The sequence below is a fragment of the Haliotis cracherodii genome, unplaced genomic scaffold (assembly GCF_022045235.1).
Source record: "Haliotis cracherodii isolate W230 unplaced genomic scaffold, xgHalCrac1.p SCAF_5, whole genome shotgun sequence".
Lineage (NCBI taxonomy): Eukaryota > Metazoa > Mollusca > Gastropoda > Lepetellida > Haliotidae > Haliotis > Haliotis cracherodii.
The window spans coordinates 5,946,437-5,965,056 of NW_027266308.1; the positions used below are offsets into that span (position 1 = coordinate 5,946,437).

Consider the following 18,620-nt stretch of genomic DNA (forward strand, 5'->3'; position numbering starts at 1 on the left):
TATTCTTTTTCAAATTCAACAATTGTGACATTTACAGCATCAACTATGTCGCCATGAATCAGGTCATATTACTAAAAGTAAGCTGCAAATAAGATGCCCCACAAACAATTGACAACAATTAGAAATTAATTCCTTTAACATACAGTTGACTCATGATAAGTGGCAAATCAAGGAACTGAGCCCAAGTTTACCATGAATCTGAAAAGGGTGTTTCCCACCTTATTGTTTAATTACTGTTTACACCATGAGTTGTTTTCACTGTAAGTGAGGAGGATGAGTAACGATGGCAAATACCTATCAGTGTCCGAGAGGTACTGATCATCTTCCCGAGGCAAGAGAGTGAACTGACTATAAAAGTCCAGTTTCCCCCCTTGCTGAACTAGGCTGGTATTATGGAGTTACATTTTGGCTGGACAAACGAGTCTATGCATAGTCCAATCAAAAGCGCGCACCGAAATAGAAATCCGGTTCGTTAACTGTCGTGCAGATTTCGGTCGATTGCAGGATTTGCAAAACATGGGCACCGCCAACTCGTTGTCAGCAGATATTTTCCAAATCTTTTCATGTTTTTAATCAAGGTGCACACATGATTTAATACATTTCACGATGTAAGACACGTTTTATCACAATATATATATTGATTATCGATCAGATCGTCCTGACCGGGCGCCACCATTTTGTGTGAAGCAAACGCAAGTGATACGAGAGGTGGAATCTGATTGGTCCATAGGAGAGGCTTAGATGGAAAAGCCATAACACAGTGGCCTCTTTTTTTCATAATGTTTTACTGGTCAGTTTCAGGAAAATAAGTGTTTGATAAGAAGAGCAATGATCCACACCTTGGGGTTTGAAGTTGTTTGTTTGTTTGTTGTCTAACGCCACACTCAGCAATATTCAAGCTAATATGACAACAGTCTGTAAACAATCGAGTCTGGACCAGACAATCCAGTGATTTATTGCATGTGCATCGATCCACACAATTGGGATACGATGACATGTATCAATGAAGTCAGCGAACTTGACCAGCCGATCCCGTTAGTCGCCTACTTATGACAAGCATAGTCACCTCTTATGACAAGCATAGTCACCTCTTACGAGTCAGCAGGACAAAGCCTCATAGAAAATACCAGTCTGCGACTTTACCAACTAAGTTCAGGCTAGTGGACTCAAAGTTTTTGGGGCACAGTGTTAAATGCTCATGACATTCCTAAAATCAGCTGTAAGCTGGTCTGTTACTCAAATAACATGCTATGAAAAACTTCGGCTCAATCTCATTAAAATCAGACCTCTGTTCTCTCTACCGCCAAACAAAGATCTGAGGACATGCCATGAAGGGTCACGTCAGAACGACCCATCATTCGACCAATCAGAGCATCGCTTACCAGATTGTGAAAGTGACAGTCGGAATGTGATTTCTAATCATGCAACCTCGAAAACTTTAACTCCAAAAGATAGTTACGGGTTTAACGACTAAATCCTTACAATCTAGACCAATTATTAGCCATTCCAGAAAGTTCAGGTTTCAAATTTGTAATCGAGAATTTGTCAAAATATGTTTCGAAGCGTAGTTGCCAATTTGAAATTAATGCCGTAAGAAAGCTTCCTTCTGATTGGTCATTCCATTGGTCGGTCAAAGTTCGCACAAGGTCGGTCTGACGTGACCCGTATTGGGATGTCCTCAGATCTTTGTTTAGCTGTAGCAAGAACTAAGATCTGATTTTAATGAGATTGCACTTCGGCCCTCAGCAACACTTTGTACCACCCACCTTTGGAGGAAGAGATGGTGGTTGGACTGGTAATGTTGACCTGAAACAGAAACCAGGGGTTGCAGCACCATCATCATATATTCACATCGTTCCACCAAGGCATCCTAGCTCTACGACTGTCATAAGACTACGTTACAGTCTTGGAATCACATCTTCATAGCTAAGATGATTTTTTAAAAAGGGCCTTGAATTATTACATGAATTCTCAGACAGTTAAATGCCAAGCAGAGCTTGTTAAATAAAAAGCAGCTTAAACATCATTTAAATGTTCACAGGCACACAGCGTATGAAAACTCTTCGATTCATTTACACTGAAGCATGTTTACTGAGAGATCAATTTGTGAGTAGTACATGTTTGTTTGTTTGTGTGTTTGTTTGTTGTTTAACGCCGCACTCAGCGCTATTCCAGCTAAATGATGTCGGTCTGTACATAATCGAGTCTGGACCAGACAATCCAGTGATTGACATCATGAGCATCGATCCACGCAATTGGGATCGATGACATGCATCAACCAAGTCAGCCAGCCTGACCACCCGATCCCGTTAGTCGCCTCTTACGACGAGCAGTCGCCTTTTACAGCAAGCATGGGTTTGCTGAAGACCTATTCTACCCCGGATCTTCACGGGTAGAGTGGTAGATGTACATCAATGAGTCATTAGTCTCTTTCTGTACCAGTGACATGTCAGGCAAGTGAAAAGGTGAATATCATCCTGGACCACAGCAGCGCTATGACGATTGCAAGTCTATGATAAACTTAGTCAAGATCGTCTTAGCGCTACAATTGCTTTGAGCAGCAGGGCCCAGGATACTATTCATAGCCTTATTTTACATCGTCTTATGATAAGTGATTATGTATCAGTAAAACATCAAGATGCATTAAACAATGATGACACCAGTTTATCTTCTGACAAATAACTGAAGCCAGAAACCTAAACTTGAGCATTGCAACCATTCACCAATAAGCCCATGGCTTCTATGTCTCATTATCATGATAATAGGCATGGGAACACAATTCAATCTCAAGTCGCACAAAACACTATAGCCGATCATGAAAAAAGTTATTCTGATTATTTTCCTACATGATTGAAAGAAAAGCAAAGAAAAACCAATCTGACAACTTATTGACAGCAACTGCGACTAATTTTCAGAAAAAATGCTTTTTGGCTGTCCAAATGCCATTTACAAATATAAGATATTAACAATATTGACAAACATTTACAAACATTTTCAAACATTTAAATATATTTACAAACCTATACAAAAGTAAACTTTACATAATTACATCTTTGATTATGTAAATATGAACTTTACAATGAGTAAATATCTTGTAGAGTTTGTCTTTATGAGGTATTTACAAAGGATGAAATACAGAGAGATGAAGTTAACTCATCAAGAATGTTTACTTGTAAGAAGGCTTGCTAGCAACTACACACTAAAACACCTCCTAAAGAAACCTACAAAGTTATAGATGTTGAATGCAGTATTGAAGACATTTGTTTAATAGTTAAGTTTACAGAACCACAATTTCCACAAATGTTGTATTGAAAACAAATAAACATTTCCAAGCTCATTTTTTGTCAAGCAAGGCTGTCAACAAATCCTGCTAGCAAAACAATACCTCCAATTGGGATTAATATGAAACGGAAATAATATTTTGATTGGTCATCAAAGACTTGCCAAGCAATGCTACATTTCTTTGATTACATTCTTTATCTGAGCAACCAACAAGTCCTTAAAAATATGATGTTTTTAACATTTTTCCACTTTTTTATGAAGTTTCATTTTTATTTTGTCATTTACTTGACACATATCACACGACACAAGATAACTTAACTTTTACCAACCATCCAGATATTAGTGGAATGAAAGAGTGTGAGTGAGTGAGTGAGTTGTCTGATAACATTGAACTAGTGGGGTGCTCATCACAAAAATAAACCAACAAATCAACTTCATCGTGTGTACGTTCAATCAGTTTTAAGTAGCAGTTAGGAGAATATCCTCTTAGCTACATGTCAAACATCAACTATATTCAGCATAAGATTCTGTTTCTTCCTATTAGAAAAGAAAAATCAACAAACAATATTTATAATAATTATAAAAAAAATGAAATAAATAAATAACAGTAAACCAGGCAATTAACAGTAACGAACAAATAAGAAAATTTATCCTCACAATGAAAATTAACCTAAAACAGCTGCATATATGGATACATTTTAACTCCTCATACTAGTAGGTAATCATTTGTTATCAATGCCACACTCAGCAATATTCCAGCTATATGGGGGTGACCTGGAAACAATTGAGTCTGGACCAGACAATCCGGTGATTGATATCATGAGCATCGATCCATGCCTTCGGCATATGACACAAGTCACCGAGTCTGACCACCCAATCCACTGATTTAGTCACTTTGTACGACAAGCACAATTTGCAGTGAACTACTCTATAGTTTATCAATAGCCAAAAGGCAGGCTCTAGTCAGTCAACAGTTGTGTCTTTAAATAGTTGGTTGGTTGGTTTGTTGTTTAAAGCCGCACTCAGCAATATTCCAGCTATATGACAGCGGTCTGTAAATAATCGAATCTGGACCAGACAATCCAGTGATTGATCCACGCAATCCACGCAATTGGAATCGATGACATGCATCAACCAAGTCAGTGAGCCTGACCACCCGATCCCGTTTGTCTCCTTTTACGGCAAGCACAGTCGCCTCTTATGGTAAGCATGGGTTGCTGAAGACCTATTCTACCCCGCATCTTGCCTATAAATAGTGCTTAAGATAACAAACCTGAGTGGGCACAAGTTTAAAAGTTCATAATCATTACTGTAAATTAGTTTAAGCACCTACCATCACCAACGTAACAGTTCAGCCTGTCTGACAGGCCACACATAAAACAAATACCTAAACTAAAATGTTTCGGTCGTACAAATCTGTGAAAGAACTTTTCCCAATAATTACCATGACAACATGAACAAGGAAAGGTAAACGGCTGTAAAGTTATCTGACATAATCTCATTGCAACTTATTACAAATTCCATCTGAGGCAAGGCTCAAGTGGTTAAGATGAAGATAACACCAACTAAACGTGATCCCACCACCAAAATAGAGACTAACTGAATACAGAAAGCACTGAAGACAAGTGAGGCAGAGTGTGAAGCGTTACCCTTTAATGGTATAGTATCTGAAAAAAAAGATTATATAGTTCACTTAACCATCTTTCTACTTACTTTCCACTTTCTAACACTGCCCTAACCTTAAAAATACATTCTGAAGCTGAATTTGATAAATTAACTTTTTGAATATAAAAGCAATATCTGCTTGCTCAGCATTACCAGGTGAGATACATTTCTCAAAACTTTTTATACAGTTAATTTATGTAAGATTTGATAAAAGTACAAGTATAAATACTTCAAAATAAATTTGTAACAAATTTTAAATTTGAAAAGAAGTGAAATTTAAACTTTGACATCTAGCTATCAGAAAAAATCCTGGTTAGGGGCAACCCAAGTTTCATATGTTTGTAAAGAGCGTAGACATGTTATGACAGTTTCATTGAAGATGTCACAACTTGAGAAACATAAACACAAACACATTGGACAAAGGTATGAATATAAATACCATTTGGTTTTGGTTTCACTGGAAGTGGGTTGCACGAAACTAACATTTTTTCCACTTAAGCCTATAATGTATGATAATCTTGGTGCATTAAAAAACAAAATGAAAAGATGACACAAAGAGAGGAAATAGAGAAACTAAGTGACAGGGTAGCGTCAACACAGAATACTCTAACCTTGGAGACCCACACCCGAGAGAGCACAGGTCAGAGGGAGATGTACATTCAAGGACAAAAACGAAACACTTATTTACACTGATGAATGTTCAGAAGAGGATTGAGACGTGCATTTATTATTTCATAACTTTGCTTGTTTGTTTGTTGTTTAACGCTGCACTCAGCAATATTCCTGCTATATGCAGCAGTCTGTAAATAATCGAGTCTGGACCAGATAATCCAGTGATTAATATCATGAGCATCGATCCAGGTAATTGGGATGGATGACATGCATCAACCAGGTCAGCGAGACTGACCACCCGATCCTGTTAGTCGCCTCTTATGACAAGCATAGTCGCCTTATTTCATGACTGTCACATGTAGCAACGATAATCCAGCAGTATATTTTGTGTTACAACTGGTAACATGTATTATATTCAGTCTTTCACTGTGACATACAAAACTAGGGATCAAGAGGACCTCCAATCAATAATTTCAAGGGTCCTCGAAAATAATGTTGTGTTGTGGTGTGGTGTGGTGTGGTGTGGTGTGGTGTGGTGTGGTGTAGTGGTTAGTGTAGTGTAGTGTAGTGGTTAGTGTAGTGGTTAGTGTAGTGTAGTGTAGTGTAGTGTGTAGTTTGTAGTGTAGTGGGTAGTGTAGTGTAGTGTAGTGTAGTGTAGTGTAGTGTAGTGTAGTGGGTAGTGTAGTGTAGTGGGTAGTGTAGTGTAGTGTAGTGTGTAGTGTAGTGTGTAGTGTAGTTTGTAGTGTAGTGGGTAGTGTAGTGGGTAGTGTAGTGGGTAGTGTAGTGTAGTGTGTAGTGTAGTGTAGTGAAGTGTAGTGTAGAGTAATGTGTAGTGTAGTGTAGTGTAGTGTGTAGTGTAGTGTAGTGTAGTGTAGTGTAGTGTAGTGTAGTGTAGTGTAGTGTAGTGTAGTGTAGTGTAGTGTAGGGTAGTGTAGAGTAGTGTAGTGTAGTGTAGTGTAAGATTTGACAAATACTATAGTATAATTATGAGACATGGATATTTCTTTTCAAGAATTGGGTAAAATAATTAATATTTGGTGCCCCTCAGGATGCAATATTCGGTTTCTTTCGGCATCCGTTCTATACACATGTGCGTTCTGGTCACACATTTCTGTGTTTACAACAGCAGTATCTTCCATTAGTGTTTGTGACATCCAACTTGCACAACATTGTATCAGTATATGGCATTATCCCTTCAATTAGTGTTTGTGACATCCAACTTGCACAACATTGTATCAGTACATGGCATTATCCCTTCCATTAGTGTTTGTGACATTCTATCTTGCACAACATTGTATCAGTACATGGCATTATCCCTTCCATTAGTGTTTGTTACATTCTATCTTGCACAACATTGTATCAGTACATGGCATTATCCCTTCCATTAGTGTTTGTGACATTCTATCTTACACAACATTGTATCAGTACATGGCATTATCCCTTCCATTAGTGTTTGTGACATTCTATCTTGCACAACATTGTATCAGTACATGGCATTATCCCTTCCATTAGTGTTTGTGACATTCTATCTTACACAACATTGTATCAGTACATGGCATTATCCCTTCCATTAGTGTTTGTTACATTCTATCTTGCACAACATTGTATCAGTACATGGCATTATCCCTTCCATTAGTGTTTGTGACATTCTATCTTGCACAACATTGTATCAGTACATGGCATTATCCCTTCCATTAGTGTTTGTGACATTCTATCTTGAACAACATTGTATCAGTACATGGCATTATCCCTTCCATTAGTGTTTGTGACATTCTATCTTGCACAACATTGTATCAGTACATGGCATTATCCCTTCCATTAGTGTTTGTAACATTCTATCTTGAACAACATTGTATCAGTATATGGCATTATCCCTTCCATTAGTGTTTGTGACATTCTATCTTGAACAACATTGTATCAGTACATGGCATTATCCCTTCCATTAGTGTTTGTAACATTCTATCTTGAACAACATTGTATCAGTACATGGCATTATCCCTTCCATTAGTGTTTGTTACATTCTATATTGCACAACATTGTATCAGTATATGGCATTATCCCTTCCATTAGTGTTTGTGCCATTCTATCTCGTATGTAGTATGTTGAATTATCTCTACGGGGATTTCTGTGAGATGCATATTATTTAAGTGTGCACTTGAGTCAATGTTCCCAAAACAGCTTCCATATTAATTTATCTACACATAACGACTAACAAAGGACTAATCAATCTCATTTTAAAATCAGATCTTAGTTCTGGCTATCGCTAAACAAAGATCTGAGGACATCCCATTAAGGGTCACGTCAGAATGACTTTTCATATACCAATCAGAGCTTCGCTTACCAGATCATGAAAGTGACAGTCGGAATATGTTTTCTAATCATGCAACCACGAAATATTTAACACGGGGTATTCAGAACGACAGTTACGGGTTTTATAATTATAACCATACAATCTAGGCCACTAGGCCATCTATAAGCCATTCCAGAATGTTCTTCTTATCAGTTTTAATTTTTTTAATCAAGAATAAAATATATTTCCAAGCGTAGTCGCCAGTTTGAAACTGTCGTGGAGCACGAAAAAGCTGCCTTGGCTCAAGTCGATTTCTTGTCAGTCATTTCATTGGTCGGTCAAAATTCGTGGAAGGTCGTTGTGACGTGACCCGTAATGGGATGTCCTCAGATCTTTGTTTAGCGGTAGCGAGAACTAAGATATGATTTTAATGAGATTGAGGACTAATAAATTGACTTCTTTCTCAATGTTTTACAAACAGAATAAAAATTGGCATTCTCCTTTTGTTACCGTTTCAAAACATGTTTAATTTATAATATTAATTTTAAACTGTTACAAATGATTAATAAAACAATGAATTCAACATGAAATTGAACTCAATCCAGTAAATAATAACTTGGTTAAAGATTAGGCATACCAAGTGTCAAAACATCATGTACACAACTTAAAGAAAAAATACTGATGTCCTCAATACTCAAATGATGAATTATAGCAGTAGGTGTACAAGTATTCTTGTGTTTATGTGTGTTTTAACTCAGCATTATACCAGTCATATGATGGCAGCCTGTAAATAATCATGTCTGGACCAGTGATTGATATTATGAGCAACGATTCATGACGTTAGGATACAATGATACCCAATCAAGCAAGTCACAGAGTTTGACCACCATTTATGTTGGCTCTGAATACTAGCAAAAGGTGCTCGGGACCAGGGTGCCGTTATAAAAACAAACTTAGCGCTACAACTGTCGTAAGTCTATGTATGGGAGTTACGATCACCTTAGCACAAAGATCGCTTGGTACAACCCATATCTCGATCTTAGCACGAAGGTGATCCTAACTCCATATTTTAACATAGACTTACGGGCGTTGTAGCGTTAAGATTGTTTTGTTGAACGAGGCCCTGGGGTCTAATTCTAACCTGGAATCGTGAGGGGGGTTGCAGTGTACGAGTGCATGTGGTATGAACATTACTGTATTTGTATGGTATAAATATGACCGAATCCCTTGCACTAGGATAGCCTGTAAATAAACTTTGTCAATCTGGACAGTGTGACAATGACACATGGTACAACAGTACAGTAAGTGTAAGCCATAAACCACATGTTGTTTGTTTGTTTGTTTGTTGTTTAACGCCGCACTCAGCAATATTCCAGCTATATGACGGCGGTCTGTAAATAATCGAGTCTGGACCAGACAATCCAGTGATTGACATTATGAGCATTGATCAACACAATTGGGAAATGATGACATGCATAGACCACTTGTATTATTCATCAGGACAAGCAAAGTTTATTCTGCGGGGTGTTAACATAGAATTCATCTCACGTTTAGACTTAACATTTACCAGTAGTGACCACAATCAATTGATTTTTCATTTTCCAACTATTCACATTGGAACAATATCTTCATGATCTTGCATATCTTTCGGACATACTATTAATCATTCAGTACCTAAAGCTTTGTTAACTATCAAATTTCAGCATGTCTCTTAACAATGATGGTGTTTGATGAACCTCTTCCTTCCCACGGAGAGGTTTGTTTGTTTGTTTGTTGTTTAACGCCACTCTCAGCAATATTCCAGCTATATGATAGCGGTCAGTAAATAATCGAGTCTGGACCAGACAATCCAGTGATTGACATCATGAGCATCGATCCGTGCAATTGGGGTCGATGACATGCATCCACCAAGTTTACGAGCCTGACCACCCGATCCCGTTAGTCGCCTCTTATGACAAGCATAGTCGCTTTTTACGGGAGTAAGCGACTTGGGTGAAACGCCGCTTTGGACAGTATTTCAGTCAAGTGGCATGTCAGCTCGATGGGGGCCTAAATGCGCAGGTATTACTATTTGGTCATTAAAATTTGGGGGAAACCCATGGGTATGGTGCTGACAAACCTCTGGAACATAATAAGGCGAATCAGGATTCGAACCTACATTGTAGTATCTGGCACGCCTAAGGGACATAACTCTGAACAGATAATTGTGGTGCTTTACACGACCGGGGAACCCGTAACCATTACAAAGAGAGGAAGATAATTTGGTAACTGATGTATTGACAAACAAATGACATGCTCATAATGAAACGATACACTCAGATAAAGTCTGATCCTAATTCTCGATCCTGATGCCATTCCTTGACCAATGTACCCTCCACATGAATGAGCAATGATGAATACAGTTTGTCTGTTTGTTGTTTGTTTGTTTGATTACCACCGTACTCAGCAATATTCCAGCTATATGACGGCGGTCTGGAAATAATCAAGTCTAGGTCAGACAATCCAGTGATTAACATCATTAGCATCGATCCATGCAATTGGGAGACGATGACATGCATCAACCAAGTCAGTGAACCCGACCACGCGATATCGTTAGTCGCCTCTTACGACAAGCATAGTCTTCTTTTGCGGTAAGCATGGGTTGATGAAGACCAATTCTAACCCCGATCTTCACAGGTTTATGATGAATATGGGAGAGATTTCACAATGAATGGTTATTATAAAGAATAACAACTAAACAATGGCTAAAAATGAACTGAAGACACAAATACATTAGAAAATCAAGAAACTGTGTCCAACACATGATTCTCACATCAAAACACATTACATGCTCCTCAAATCCATGACCTTGTTCCACGAAGCAATATTATGAGTATGATTGTCTCCACTAAACTAAAATCTACGATGACCTGGGTCTATTGAACATAGTTTCAAACTTCCATAGACCTACATTTGATCCTAGTCTGATCATGAAGAGATAGAGAGTTAAAGTAAACCTCTAGTAAGTAGCAGAGTTAGACTAGAGATGCTACAGTTGTATCTGAAGCTTGCAGTGGAAGGCGAGACAGAGACATGATGACATGCACAGGGAACACAATGGGAACAGAACAGGAACAGATAGAGACACACGTTTAACCCTTACTGTTCAAAGTTGACTTCTTCATAAACTATACTACTTCGATGACCCCTGGAAGTGAAAGGAACAAGGTGTCCTGAGTCTTGAGACTAAGCAATTAATTAGAATAAGACCTGTTACTCCAATACGATACCTCTTTGCCTGAAGACCTGACAGCGTTAGAAACTAACTTCCTTAGCCCACTAGTCCTTATAATGATAATGTAAAGCAAAACCCTTAAAAATGGCAAATTTCTACTAATCTACAGTTTGGCAAGGACGATAAGACTAGTGCCAGTTTCTAACGCTGGCCTAAACAAACCCATCATTGCACGCAATCAGTGCCGAGGCTTCAGATTTCTCAATATGAGTGAGCTAAGCATTTAAAAGCAGCATTTCTGTGTCTTGAAAAAGTATATTTATTGGCAGTACCTAATGGAAAATACTAAAGGCTGCTCTACATATCTGTGGATATTGGATGTTGTTTCTGAGCACCTTGGCTTCTTCAAGGGAATATTTGTTCCCTGTCAAGTTTTGTTTTGTCAGGATCAAAATTGTAAAGATATGTAACCAAATTATTTTAGAAAGCTGACATTTGACTCCTTTATTTAGATTGAGGGGTCAAAATTTGTTCAGGGTTCAGGGTTCAGGGTCTTCCGTGGAGGGTCTTCAAATCTTCAAGGATTGTTTGCATCGTATTTGAGTGAAAGATCTGATCTGGATGCGATTGGAGATTATACGGAAATTTCACTTGTGGAGGATTACTAAGCCTGGAATTCCATTTTCCAAGCATTTTCCTATTTGTGATGATTTGAAGTTGTTCTCATTTGAAACTGATAGTTTGATATTAGAAGATATTAGATGATAAATAACATATTTGTGTGAAACAAGTATTATTTCAATTTATGATTTTAGTGTAAATAAAATCTGAAGTATTAGTATTAACAAAAGTGATGTTTAACTGCTAAATGTCTGTATGAACATGCTTTATTATGAATAGGAATGATTTGATGTATTGACTGGATTCAGTGCATGTCATTTGAGGAAGATTTGTGTATGTGTTTCTCATTTCTGTTGTTTGAAAACTAGGGCTGGGACGGGTAACTCGGGTACTCGGGTCGGGTGGGTACTGAGAAGGACCCGCGTACCCACAGGACTACCCAGACCAGTAGTAAGTCACGCGATTATATTGTTTAATGGCAAAACATATTTAGAACACTATGGTTACACAATAAGTGGCAAATTTCGTTCTGACTGTACACACATTCCTTCTGACTTTATATGTTTGCATACTTATATAACTTCAGTCAACTTAAGTGTATGCATGACCAGATCGGTTTATACCTGTATCTAAATATATTGTGACTGGAGTATGGTCAAACGTTTCCCAATCAGGGTCCCCGGGTAGGGTCAGGTAATAGGGGGTGGGGTACCCGGGTAGTAAATTTGGACTTGTCCCAGCCCATTTGGAAACTAATAAAAAACAGAAGGAAAGATTTTATATCCATCAATTTGCCCAATTGAGCACTATCCTATATTCTTGAAAACACCTGCACTGCATATTATTTTGCAGATATTCGAGTAGGACGTACACCTGCCTACTGTTTTGTTTTTCAGTCTTTTAAACCCTTTACTGTTTCCAATGGGCCTAGTATATTGCATAATAATCATAAAATGACCAACTTGATAATCACTTTTGCACATTCTTAAAAAACAGACAGTGGTATCCATAACTAAAATGACTAAAGGCAGGTGCATTATTTATTTCATATTGTTGTCACCAGCTGAAGCTGAGCATGAAGATGAGAAACACACAATAATATTGATGACCTGACGGGTGCTACAATGCAATAGATACCAATAGGAAGGCCAGAGTATTCAGTGAGGCTAATCACCAGGGTTCCATGTTACAGTCATTGGCCATACTCCAGTACATCACAAGAACCTTCAGTCATACAGGGATCAAAGATGACGTGTGTCAGTGAACGCTACATTACCAAATGTCATTCTGAACAAATAGGAGTGAGTGAGTGAGTTGGGTTTAACGCCGCTTTTAACAGTATTCCAGTTATATCGCGGCGTGTCAGCTTAATGTGGGGGGAAAGCCCGAAGTGATGCAAGTCTCAGACGTTTTACCACTTCGGTGAAACCCACGAGCACGGGTATGGTGCTGACAAACCTAGAAACATGATCGGGGTGAACCGGGATTCGAACCCACAATCATAGGTTTCTGGCGTGTCCAGGGGACGCAACTCTGCACAGCGAATCGCGGCGCCTTAGACGACTGGGCCACCCGTGCCCCCTGAACAAATAGGAAGCAGTCAAATGATGGTCAAAAATCATAAACCTTTGCAGTAGGTTTGGTTGGTTGGTTGTTTTGTTGTTTAACACCGCACTCAGCAATATTCCAGCTATATGGCGGCGGTCTGTAAATAATCGAGTCTGGACCAGACAATCCAGTGATTAATATCATGAGCATCTATCCACGCAATTGGGATCGATGACATGCATCAACCAAGTCAGCAAGTCTGACCACCCGATCCCGTTAGCCGCCTTTTACGACGAGCATAGTCACCTTTTACAGCAAGCATGGGTTGCTGAAGACCTGTTCTACCCCAGAATCTTCACGGGTCCAGTAGGCTAGGGAGGGATGGTTAGGGAGGGATAGTACCATGATTACACCACTATAGGAAAGAAAGTCTTCCAAGGGGCCTCTTACACATACTCTTTTAATAATTATGTCCTAACCACATCTGGCAGGTAAACATTTTGACACTGAGTTGAGTGAGTTGGGTGAGTGAGTGAGTTGGGTTTAACGCCACTTTTAACAGTATTCCAGTTATATCCGGCGTGTCAGCTTAATGTGGGAGGAAAGCCTGAAGTGATGCAGGTCTTAGACGTTTACCACAAAGTTAAGAATGAAAGATAGACATGGAGCTAAAACCACTTTGTGCATATGGGCCCTGGTCTATGACAGTGTCTACAATCTATCTGCATCCACCCACACTCAATCCTCATCCTTAAACAACATGTAATTCTGTGGTCTATTTTGCCATGACGCTCTTTGGGAATTATTGTCAGATGTATATTCTTTAAGTGTGCACTTGAGTCAATGTTCCCAAAACAGCTTCCATATTAGTTTATCTACACATAATGTCTAAATGGAGGACTAACAACTGATTAATTCTTTATGTTGTATTAATAGAATGAAAATTGGCATTCTCCTCTCATTAACTTTTCAAAACATGCTTAACATTTCATAACCATATTAGTTTTGAACAGTTACAAATGATTAATGAAACAATGAATTCAACATGAAACAGGACTCAAGTTGGTGAAAGATGAGACAATTAAAACCAGCAAAATAACATGGAAACAGCTTAAATAAAGAAAAAGTATTGATGACCTTGACACTCGAAAGATGTTTCACTTAGGCAAAGCTTTTGATAACGTGACTTAATTATTATTATCATTTTATAATTTTCTTCCAACCACTCCCTCTTAAGCTGAACATGGAGATGAGAAACACATGCAAGAATCTTGATGGCCTGATGTCACTGCTTCCCAAGTACCATACACACCTAGCAGCCATAGAGTCATCTAATCACAAGTTTATACTCTTACCATGGCTACTGGTCGCTATAGGGACGAAATATTGCTGATGCAGTGTTTAACATAACTCACACAATGACCAGTCATGTTGCTGAAGAATCATTCTGCACTGAATTTCCTATTTTAGTTAAAATTCTTAATCCTCAATTTGTTAAGGAAAATCCTTTCATTTCATTGTGGCAATGAAAAGGCAAGTACCTTATTCAACGTAATAAGCGCCCAGGGCACTCTCAAAATTAGAAATAGGGGGCTCTTATCAGAATATTATTTTGGTGAAAAAACCAGAGTTGAAAGATAAATTTTGTGGTTTATGCTGACAGCCTGAAATGTTTATGTACGACAGATATATTTTTCCAGAATGAAACTGCCCATAATTAAGGGCTATCATTGTTAATAAAACTGATAAGATGATGATGAGTGTTCAACTTGTGACACGATTATTAGATGATGTTGTGAACAGTAGTCTGACTGACATTAGTTTACCTTCCAACACTTGACCTCAACCATGTGATCAGTGATGAATGAAGCATGGTTCAGGTTTCTGCACACTGCAGCCCGTACAGGCAGATTGTAAACATGGGGGTTGACGGGGTGTTAGCATGTGAAATGAGTGGTTGGTGAAGTTAGTCAGGAAAGATTCCACACCTCAACAGCAACTACACATCTTACCGTATTCGACGTAATAAGCGCCCCGCTGTAATAAGCGCCCATTTTTGCTAATATATTGGCAAGTGAACAATCCCAATTAGCACCCCTTCCGATTGATCAATGTACACAAGACTTATTTATTCGCGTATAATATGCACTCGTGTGTTATATGCACCCTTATCATGAGCAATTAAATTCTGGAAAAATATGTCGTATATAAACATTTCAGGCTGTCAGCATAATTCACGAAATTTATCTTTCAAGTCTGTTTTTTCCCCCCACCAAAATAATATTCTAATAAGAGACCCCTATTTCTAATTTTGAGAGCACCCTGGGTGCTTATTACGTCGAATACAGTATTTGTTGGATGATGGATATTTCTATCAAAGTCGGCGATCAGACAAGCCTCAACCTTGCTTCCCTGTCTTTGGTAAAGTCTGATGATCAAAACCAAGGGAGAGAACTCCAGATTTATTATGAATGGAATCAGCTTCAGCTTTTGACTTTGCAAAAATATGATTGCCAAATTGAACATCATATTAGTGTTGTGGATGGTTTGAATAAAAAGAAGAATCGCAAAATATTTTGAGTGTGTGATGTATTGGCAGAAAAAATGCTTGTGGATCCATGATCCAGCAAGTTAAAAAATATTGGCTTAATGAATATTTTACAAACTGTATGTGTGCTGTTTCTATTGGCACTGTGACATAAATTCGGACTAATTGTTAATGACAATCCCTGAAAAAGCCAGGTGGCTTGTAATACTCACAAAAGGATATTTCTTTTTTTTAAGTGTCAAGGACGTTACTAGAACTCCCGAGCACATAAAGTGACTAAAAAATCATTAAATAATCCACAATAATCCATGATCTGCTCAAGTAACACACAAAACATTCTGTTAATTTCCTTCACCACAATTCCCTTTCCCATAAGCTTCTCAATAAAAACGTCCTGTTTAACATTTTGAAAATGTATATTAACATAGCGATCATCCGTGACTCTAAGTGTATCATATCTCCATTCTATTACTACAATGGCGCTATGATACCCTGTAAAGCGGGGATGACGTGCGTTGACGTGTGGGTGTCTCTGTCCATGTTACGGAGTTAGTAGCAAGCTGTATGTGAGATGCTGGGGGTTATATATGGGCTGTGATGCAGCAGCTGCATACCTCTGTAGTAACTCCTCGTCAACTGACTCTAGTAAAGTCCTGAATAAAACAAAATACAACCACCGCTATTAATACTCAGTCCCTTCAAATCTTACATCCCTTTGCTAAATCATACACAGGTTTCTGTGTCAGTACATTCATGCATTAAATCATTTGAAATGACTCTGAAAGTTTCCCGAGCTAAGACTATGAAAAACGTTAAGGGCAATCGGTTTAAATAAATTTATAAAATTCAACAGAATAGATGAAAGAGTAAGAGAGGTTCAACATACACAATCTCATTACAATCAGATCTATAACTCTAATATAGCATCCCCTTCACAGAAGGTTTCTCGGATCTGATTTCAGTGACATTGTGATGTTGCCAAGCCGTAGGATTTCAGATAAGCGTCCAATAGTCACCTGGTAATACCAGCTGTTCTGCAGAATAGTCACAAAAGAAAAATACCAAATATTACTTTAACCAAGATGTCAAATTTCAATTGTAATATGCCCATCCAACAGTGTAGACTTTCAGAATAGCCATCTTCCAAACCCACAGTGTTATCCTAGTGCACAGAATAATAAATCATAGACAAAAATCAAACATAGTTGCATGAGATACAATATCAAACATAGTGCCTGAAACATAAGGAAAATCACAGTAGAAAACTTCAGAATAATGCCATGCACATTGACAATTCCTACTGTTGTTTCAACACTAATATTTGTCTTATTTCACCAGTATCTTGAACAACATAAAAACCTTTCTATACAATTTCATCATTTAACTTCTGTGAATGGATCAAGTTTATAGGAATAGACTACGTCCTCATGTAATGTTTACAACTCTTGACAACTCTTTGAAACATGAGTAGTAAAAACATCCAAGCATATGTCAGTACATTCATGCATTAAATCATTTGAAATGACTCTGAAAGTTTCCCGAGCTAAGACTATGAAAAACGTTAAGGGCAATCGGTTTAAATAAATTTATAAAATTCAACAGAATAGATGAAAGAGTAAGAGAGGTTCAACATACACAATCTCATTACAATCAGATCTATAACTCTAATATAGCATCCCCTTCACAGAAGGTTTCTCGGATCTGATTTCAGTTTCAATTCCTACTGTTGTTTCAACACTAATATTTGTCTTATTTCACCAGTATCTTGAACAACATAAAAACCTTTCTATACAATTTCATCATTTAACTTCTGTGAATGGATCAAGTTTATAGGAATAGACTACGTCCTCATGTAATGTTTACAACTCTTGACAACTCTTTGAAACATGAGTAGTAAAAACATCCAAGCATATAACAAGCTGTTTGCAAGGTTAACAAGATAACACTGAAACTATTATTATTTGGTTATCATGCCAGGAAAATCCCCCTGACACAATTGTAATCTGATAGTGCATGCTCCAGGCCTATCTCGTTCATAGTACACTGTGAAACATGCTGCTGAATATTCATGCATGTTATTTGTTACTTCCAGCCCATGCATTGATACACATGCATCAGCAGCTAGCATGCATAACGCCATACAGGCCAATGCATCTTAATGAGACATGTGTCGACATTCTAATAGTTGCACAAACACCTCTCATTGGTTTCAGGATTTAATTTCAAACATTATTATTTATCAAAACATCTTTGAAAATGCCTCTAAAGTGCCAACTGAAGTACTAAATGCTAAACTACATAATATTTCAAGTTCATTTGGACGTCAAGAATTTTCATCAAATACATGCATCAAATGAATCGTCCTAAGTTATGTACCATTCGTGGCATGCATATACCATCGGGGGTATAATTATAATGTCACGTCCCCCCATACAACGTTTCTATTTACCGTAATAAACAAAGTTTGACCCGCATAATACAACTCTGACTGGAAATATCACTTGCAGACAGTCCCTGAGAAGGGCATATATTTTTATTTATGGCTTGGCATTTGGCCAGTTAAAACAGCAACGAAATAAAAATGTCATGATTTTCCTGACGAAATGTGAGACATACTTTCCATATTTTATCATTATCGTATTCGAGGTAATAAGCGCCCCTCTCTAATAAGCGCCCAAGGTGATATTTGCTTACATATTGGCTAGCGAACAATCCCAATTAGCACCTCTTCTGATTGATCAATGTAAACAAGACTTATTTATTCGTGCATAATACGCACTCATGTGTTATATGCACCCTTAATTATGAGCAATAAAATTCTAGAAAAATATATCTGTCGT

The 18,620-nt window shown here is 37.9% G+C and overlaps 1 protein-coding gene across 9 annotated transcripts in view; it reads right to left on the minus strand.

The window, feature by feature from the left end:
* Nucleotides 1-18,620, minus strand: part of LOC139444189 (mitogen-activated protein kinase kinase kinase kinase 5-like) — a 106,408-nt gene that overhangs the window by 55,636 nt on the left and 32,152 nt on the right. For 4 of the 9 annotated variants that reach the window (XM_071225099.1, XM_071225095.1, XM_071225092.1 and 1 more), the window contains 3 exons: nucleotides 16,395-16,433; nucleotides 4,932-4,949; nucleotides 1,767-1,806 (listed from right to left, as the gene is read on the minus strand). In XM_071225099.1, the coding sequence (XP_071081200.1) occupies nucleotides 1,767-1,806; nucleotides 4,932-4,949; nucleotides 16,395-16,433 (97 nt within the window). The remainder of the gene's footprint in view (nucleotides 1-1,766; nucleotides 1,807-4,931; nucleotides 4,950-16,394; nucleotides 16,434-18,620) is intronic. The other 5 variants (XM_071225096.1, XM_071225093.1, XM_071225098.1 and 2 more) reach the window with 3 other exon arrangements.